Here is an 8,455-nt window from a genome sequence, read left to right as displayed (position 1 = left end):
CAAAAGCCTTTGCATAGTCAATGAAGCACAGATAAGACATTCTTCTGTTATTTTTTTGCTTTCTGCCAAGATCCATCTAACATTAGCTATAATATCCCTAGTACCACGACCTCTTCTAAATCTAGCCTGCACATCTGGCAGTTCTCTGTTGATATATTGTTCCAAATTTTTTTGGATAATTTTCTGCAGAATAGTGTTTGCATGTGATATTAATGATACTTTTTGATAATTCCCGCACTCTGTTGGGTCACCTTTCTTTGGAATGGGAAAAATATCGATCTTTTCCAGTCAGTTGGCCAGCTGTCATGGCACAACTTAGTGTGTACATCCAGGGCCGTGTCTGTTTGTTGAAATATGTCAATTGGTATGCCATCAACTCCTAAAGCCTAGTTTTTTGCCAATTTCTTCAGATTAATTTGAACTTCCTCCTTCATCACCATAGGCTCTTGCTCATATGCTATTTCATTAAATTCTTCTGTGTCATCCAATTCCTTCTGATAACAGTGACTCTGTGTACTCCTTCCATTTTCTCTTGATACTTCTTGTATCATTTAACATTCTAACCAAAGTGTCCTTAAGTATTGCCATCTGTGGCTTGAATTAGTTTTTCAGCTCCTTCAGCTTAAGAAACACTGAGCGAGTTAGGCCCTTTTGATTTTCTGACTCCAGCTCTCTGCACATTTCATTATAGTATCTTGCTTTGTCGTCCCGAGCAGCCTCTTGAAATTTTCTGTTCAGCTCTTTAATTTCTTGGTTTTGCCCTTTAGCTTTGGCTTCTCGTCACTCTAACACAATCCTCAGAATCTCATCTGACATCCATCTTGGTCCTTTCTTCTTTTACAGCCTTTGTAATGGTCTTTTGCATTAGCATGAATGATTTTCTTGATAGCCTCCCAGAGCTCATTTGGTCTATTCTCATTGGTGCTCAAGGCCTCAAACCTGTTCCTGAGATGTTTTTGAAATGTGAGTGGTACAGACTTAAGGTCAAATTTTAGTTACCGTGGACTTAATCTTCCCCAACTTGAACTTGCATATGATTAGTTTCTTAGAAAGTCCCATTCATCTATTTTATTCTCTCCTGGTTTCATCTATTATATTCTCTCCTGTTTGTAGAGGGGTTTTGGTTTTTGTTTTATTTTCGGCTTTTTAATTTTTATTTTTATTTTTTTATATTTATTGGATGTTTTATGGTTTTTTTAACCTTTTATGTTATTACTATACTACTTTATTTATAAAATTCATTACTTGTCAGACAGTTTCCCTCCCCCTTCCCTCATCAAACCACCAACCTCTACAACCCCTGGATATCCTCCTTCCCTCCCTCACCTCTGCACATCCTTATTTCTATGCTTCAAGATATTTGGTAGACTGTTCATGTTTCTAGACTTCTTCCTAGATTTTCTCTGATAAAATTCACAGGCCTTGGTTATACTCCCAGGTGCTTGATTCACTTTGAGTTGGTTTTTCTGTATAGCGTAAGGTATGAGTCTTGCTTGAGTTTTCTACAGTTTTCCAATTTTGCCAACATCATTTGTAAAGAGGCTTTAATTTCTCCACTTAGCTGATTTTATCTCCTTGTAAAAAATCAGTTGAACACAGGTAGATGAGCTGATTTCTGGCTTTTCAATTCTATTCCATAATTCTAACTGTCTATCACTCTGCCAGTACCATTCTGTCTTGACCACCATGGCTGTGAAATAGGATTTGAGATCAAGTGGTGTGATGTTTCTTACCTCTATTTCTGGAGTATTTTGCTTATTTGGGGGTCTGTTTCCATTCCAGAGGGAGTTGTAAATTTCCTTTTCCATCTCAATGATAAATGAAATTGTTATTTGTATTGGGATTGCATTGAACTTGTAGATTACCTTTGGTAGATTGCCATTTTCACAATATTTAGTCTTCCTATCCAAGAACATGGTCTATTCTTCCATTTCTTCAGACTACCTTTTGTTTCTTGTAGTAATGTTATGTAATTTTCTTTGAATAGATCTTTTGCATTCCTAATTAGCTTTACTCTCAAGTATTTAATCTTATGATTAGCTATTGTGATGGATATTGTTTTTCTTAGCTCAAGTTCTATATTCTCTTTGTCACTGCAGATAAATGCAACTGATTTTTGTATATTTATCTTCTATCCTGCCACTTTGCTAAACTGTTTGACTATATCCAGTAGTTTTCTCACTGAGACTTTAGGGTTTTCTAAGTATACTAACATCTGCATAAAGATAATTTTACCTCCTCTTTGCCAATGTGAATAACCTTTATTTCTTTCTCTTGTCTTATTGCTATCACTAAGACTTCTATAACAATATGGAATAGGAGAGGTGATGGTGGGCATTGTTTCCTAGTTCCTGTTCTCAAAAGGAAAGCCTTTAATCTCTCTCCATTGAGAATAACATTGCCTCTTGGGTTTACACATATACTTTTTACTATGTTGAAGAAATTCTCCTCTAATTCTATTTCATTGATTATTTTAATTAGGAGAGGGTGTTATTTTATTTAGGACAGGGTGAATCAATTGATAGGATCATGTGGTTCTTGTCATGTGGTTCTTGTTCTTTCCTTTGTTAATGTGATTAATTACACTGATTGTTTTTCTTATGTATTAAACCATCCTTGCCATACCTTTATGAATCCTACTTGATCATGGTGAGTATTTTTTTTAATGTGCTGTTTGATTTTATTGGCCAGGATTTTATTCAGGACTTTTGCATCTATGTTCATTAAAGATATTGACCTATTTTGATGGTGTCTGGACCTGATTTTGGTATCATGGGTATGTTTAGTATCATGGAGAATTCCATCTTTTTCTATTTTCTGAATTTTTTCTGTATAATTGGTGACAACTCTTCTCAAAATGTTTGACAAAAGTCACTTGTAAAACCATCTGGTCCAGAGGTGTTTTGTTGTTTGTTTGTTAGTTTGTTGTTGGAAGTTATTTGTTTTGAGTAAATCAGTTGTTGTTAAGTGCCCTGGAGTCATGGGTGACTCACAGCGACCCTATGAAGTCCGCAACACTTCCTGTGGCTTTATTCCTTTCTCCAAGTTCATAGGGTTTCCAGCAGCAAGCTATTATGGAAATGGATGCCATTCCTGCTTCCAAGCTTGTTTTAATCAGGGAGCACCACCAAACACTGTCTACCATGGGTAACCATTAACACATTTGATACATTAGTAATCACAGTGTTCAGCTTCACAGCAAGCACAAGTTACCTCTGTATAGCAAGTGGATACACCAGGACTATACAACCTAGACGAATGTTTAAACAAAAACAAAGAAAAACAGACCTCAGGACCATGGATTAGAAGTCACTCACCTTTGGCTTGGTAGCACCACTTTCTTTCCACTAGGCCAATAGACCTGAGTAAATCAGTATATAATAAAAATTTTGTTTAAAACAAAACAAAAAACCAAGGCAAAACAAATAAGTCTTCTCCTAAAAAAACAGGCCAGATCATTTTCTCAGTGACACCCAAGAGAGAAGATGATAAAAGAAATACACCAGTGAGAAGTTCCAAAAATTGGTACTTAAAAGTTAAAGATGATGAAAGAAAGAAATGAAATTATAAATACAGTGGTACAAAAATTAAAAATAAGTCATCACATGACAGAAAGAATACAACCAATATAGTACTAGAAACATTAGTTGCAGGTGTTGTTTATTGCTGTATAGTTGAGCACAACTCATAACCTTTCTAAAACTATCGTCATTTCTCAAAATTCATAGACTTTCCAGACGCATGTTGTTTAGGAAGTGGATGCCACTTTCGCTTCTAAAGGGTCACTAGAAAAGCATGAAAATGCAATTGGGGATGACAAAACCAATATGGCATATAATTTCAACATATTAAGGGGGGGTAAGCATGAGAGAAGAAGGGGAACAAAGAGTAAGTGAGATAAAACACAATAACCTTAATGAGAACTTCAGAGAAGGAAAAATTAAAAAAAAAAAAACAAACCTAGAGAGAAGGCAGAAGAAAAATGAGGAAAATATAAGAATCATGGAATGACATCAAGCAAAATGACATATCTGTTACTGGAATTTCAGGATAAGAAACAAGAAAAACACAGAAAATTGTGAAAGATATAATAGAAGAAATTTTTCCAAATATGAGATACACATTCAAGAAGTCAGTGGACTCCAAACAGACTAGATTACAAAAGAAAAACATTAAGACATATCATAGTCAAATTCTCCAAAATGAAAGACAAAGTTAGATTACTAAAAGAAGTATGAAAAAAATCAGAGTCAACTATAAAGAAAAGCCAAATATATTAAACCCTTCCCTGAAGAAACCACAGAAGCAAGAGAATAGTGGAAATGATATATGAATAAGGCTGAAAGAAAGCAATTGCCTGAAGAAGATCTTTTACCCAGCAAAAATGCTCATAAAATATTAAGAAGAAAATGAGCAATTTCCAAAAAAAGCAGGAACTTAAGAAAACAAAACTAACTCTATAAATGATACTAAAAGAAGTCATTGACACAGAGAGAGCAAAGGAAAATGGATTGAAAAAGGAACCAGCAAGAAGAACAACAAAAGGAATGAAACAAAATAGCAATGATAAAATTTGGCCTGACACAATTGAAAAAAATTTACAAAATTTATAAAATAATAAAATTCGTACCGAATATGAATGTCTTACATGCATCAATTAAGCAAAAAAAGAATAGCAGAATGGATGAAAAACCAAATCCTGTCAATATTGTGTTACAAGAAGAAAGACAGACTAAAAATCTGAGTGTGGAAACATATACCAAGCAAATGGCATCCATGAGAAAACAGGAGTGGTAATACTTAGCTCTGATAAAATAGACTTCATGGTGAAAATTGCTAAAGAGAGAAGGAAGAACAGAATGCAATTACTAAAATGACAATAGAACAAGAGTACAGAGACAAAGTTAATACCTATGCAACAAATGACATACATGCAATACATCAAACAAACATTAATAGACTCTCCAGAAAACCTCAAAAACTAAACACCACCAAAATAGCAGTTGGAGACCTCAACATATAATTCTCACCAACTTCAAGTTGATTACTTCAACTTGAAGGAAACTCAACAAAGACACACACACACACACACACACACACACACACACACATACATCAATACAATTAGACAACATGCCCTTATAGACATGTTTAAGGTACTTCTTCCAACTAAAACCCAAATTACTTTCTTCTGGAAGAGCATAGGTACATATGTCAGAATCAAACATATATAGGACTCAGAACAAGCCTTGACAAATTAAAAATATCAAAATAATACAAAGTAGTGTCTTCTCAATCTCAACTCCATGAAACTAGAAATTAACAAGAGGATAAATGAAAAAAAAAAAATTCAAACCCTGAAACAAAACAACCCAAAAAACCCCACCAATTTGGAAGCTAAACACATTTTTTGAGCACTATTGGGTTATAGAAGGAATATAATATGAAATTTAAAAAGTTCATCAAATTCAATGAGATCTTAAAGATTTTATAGGGTAAGGGTTTAAAAAATGTAGAAAATAACTGCTGACAAACTTGAAAATATTTACACAGCTAAAGATATATCTTCATGTTTGGTGTACAGTTTACATCTTCACTTATTCTTCTATCACACACAACTTAAAGACTCATCAAAAATCTTTTATAATTTCATCCCAATTCTGTACCAAGCAATTTACAAGTTTTATCATAACAAACTTTGTTATGTGTTTCTGAATAACAGTGATTGTATACTAAAAATTAGAAGTGACTTATGTTAGTGCAGAGTTAGCCTAAAAGCTGAATTTTTTAAGCCAATTAGCTCCCTTTGATCTCCAGCTACCTTAATTGTAGAAAGATAGTCTTGCAATTCATCCACACATTTGGAGCTAGGCTAAAGGAAAGAATTTTCCCATACTGAGAGGCAAGTCTTGAGGGAGACTGGAGCAAGACCCAGGTGAGAATAATGGTGGTAGAGAGACTGTGATGTTGTTGTGGAAAAACTGTGGCAAGGGCTGACCTGTGCCTTCTTGTATTTCCATTCACCACAGTTAAAGGTTTTCCTGGTCTTGCTGGAGGCTTGAAGGAGAAACTTTCTTATAACTGCTCTCAGGCAAACCGTGCTGGATGATTGAGAAAACCAGAGGCTTTTTGAATTTATGTTGCTGAACTTAACTGGACTTTTATTAAAACTGGACTTACATTGTGAGGGGTCCCTTGCCTCCTCCACTATCCAATTTACTTCTCTAATAAACCCCATTCTCAGTAACACAACTGTGCGTCTGTGAATCAACAAGGAATAAACAAACCTCTTGCTGGTAGAGTGGCTCTAGAAGTACCATAGGACAGGGCTATGGACTTATCTGCTTTCTACTCTGAAGCAGTAAAGGGCTCTGCTATTTTCACTCCCTCTGGCCCTTTCAGAGAGACGCTCACATATCCTATTTTCTGCTCTTTAGACAATTAGTTTAAAGGTATTTTTCTAAACTGAGTCTAATTTGTTCATTGTTTATAGTTTGTTTCTTTTACTTAAAGTCTGAACAAATCTCACAGTAACTTTTAACATTAACATTTAATTCAGATAAACTCCTTCTAGGTATATAGAAACATTTATAAATCAGGGGAACCATCATAAAAATGAAATCATATATCTACCATAAGTTTTCGGTGATTAGTTCAAGTAAGTGTTATTTGCTATGTTTACAGAACTGGGAATGAAATAATAATTAAGATAATTCTTAATCTCTATATATATAATTTTGGGCAGAGAAACTGAACAGAAACAACATTCACTGACTATATAATCTTACAGACTGAAGTATTTTATTGACTATTGCTTATGTGGAAAATCTTGGGACATATTATTTATAAGTTATAGGTAGTAACAAGATAGAATTAGTTCTTAAGAAAAAAGATGTCGTTTACAGTTAACATAGAGCTAAAAGATCAATTCTCTTATTTCATTTTTTAAGACTAAAATGTTTAATAAATTAGTTAGTCCTATGATACATCTTTTTTATTTTTTGGTATTGAAGCATACTTTTTACATTTTATTTCATTTTTTCCTAACTTTCAATTTAATCTTAAATGTTATTTATATTTAATAGTAATAAGCAGACACTAATAAAATTCTTTAACCTTAAGAGACTTTTATTTATGCAATGAAATTAAAGGTTTGTTTGAAACATTGGCTTGATTTCTAAGTATTTAAAGTTAAGCCTCATGATTGACACATGAAGTATTTCAGTAGTCACATCAAAATATTATATTTTTTTAAAGTTTTAGCAAAATAGAAGGAATTAAAATGCTGATGCAATTGATATAAGAGAGAAAATATCAATATATTGCACTTGCTTGTTTCAAAGTATATCTCTAATAGCTATTATAAAAATAAATTTTATAATGCATACTTTTTATCATAGTTAGCATGTCATGATATTACTTTCCAGGAGAGATAAAATTTGTCATAAATTTTATTCAGTTTAATAAAATATTTACTAACACTATCATTTGCAGTATAATAATGAACTATTATTAAATAAAAGCATTAACTTAACACATAATAAGTCTTCATTCTCTATGTATATGCATATTATACTTGAATATCATTTTAGTTGGATGAAAATACTCATATGAAGAAGCAAATAGCTGTTGGACATAAATATCTCAAAGTATTCTTATACAAATAGAGTTATTAACTATAAAAATAACAAAGGTAGAATTAATCTTTTGGTAACTTATCTCACCATATAGTATAGAAATCATTGATGTAATTATTTATAGAAAATTCCAAAACAATGCTTTTTATCTAAAATGTTATGTTTAGCATTAATTTGAAAATAACTAAAAATAGTTGGCCAAGTGTATTTTTACAAGTTTAATTATAAATCCACTACTACTACTCAAACACAGTAAAAAAAAATTGGCAGTAGGATGATACCTATTTTTTGTAGAGTGTTCTAAAATTGTAATTTGTTTTGTGTAAAAATGCACATTTATTCTTAATTTTTAACCTACAAAGCGCTTATTCTTAAATAAGACATTTAAATTAATAATAAGCCAGAAAATGTAAAATTTAGTGCATTCAAACTTCACATTTAAGCAGTTGAACAATTTTGACTGTACCTTGTGTCGCAATCTTATTAGAGGCTGATACGATTTAAGGCCGTAACCTACTTCCTTGGATGATCTTCCTTCTGACTGCAGAAAAATGAATCCAAGAACAAGGACAGCTGACCGAAACCTAATCATCCTTGCTGTTTTTAACCTATCAAAATAAAAATTGCAAATTATCATAGAAAACAGGGTATATGTTAAAGAAATTTATCATTATATTCAATAGCTCACATTAAAATCTCAAAAGAACAACTTATTTTCGGTGCAATCAGAATTGACTCTTAGTGACCCTCCAGAGGGTTTGCTTTTTTTCCTTTTTCTTTTTAAATTTACTTTCTTTTTTTTAAACTTCACAACCAAT

At 32.7% G+C, this 8,455-nt stretch overlaps 1 protein-coding gene across 1 annotated transcript in view; it reads right to left on the bottom strand.

Moving 5' to 3' along the window:
- Nucleotides 1-8,229, bottom strand: part of FSTL5 (follistatin-like 5) — a 1,151,716-nt gene extending 1,143,487 nt beyond the window's left edge. The window contains exon 1 of the mRNA XM_006892774.1: nt 8,104-8,229. Within this exon, the coding sequence (XP_006892836.1) occupies nt 8,104-8,229 (126 nt within the window). The remainder of the gene's footprint in view (nt 1-8,103) is intronic.
- Between the last annotated feature and the right edge of the window lie 226 nt (nt 8,230-8,455).

The sequence above is a fragment of the Elephantulus edwardii genome, unplaced genomic scaffold (genome assembly GCF_000299155.1).
Source record: "Elephantulus edwardii isolate Elephantulus edwardi_28Jun2011 unplaced genomic scaffold, EleEdw1.0 scaffold00119, whole genome shotgun sequence".
NCBI classification, from domain to species: Eukaryota; Metazoa; Chordata; class Mammalia; order Macroscelidea; family Macroscelididae; genus Elephantulus; species Elephantulus edwardii.
Note: the sequence above shows the minus strand (reverse complement) of the source record. Positions and strands in the feature narration are given on the sequence as shown.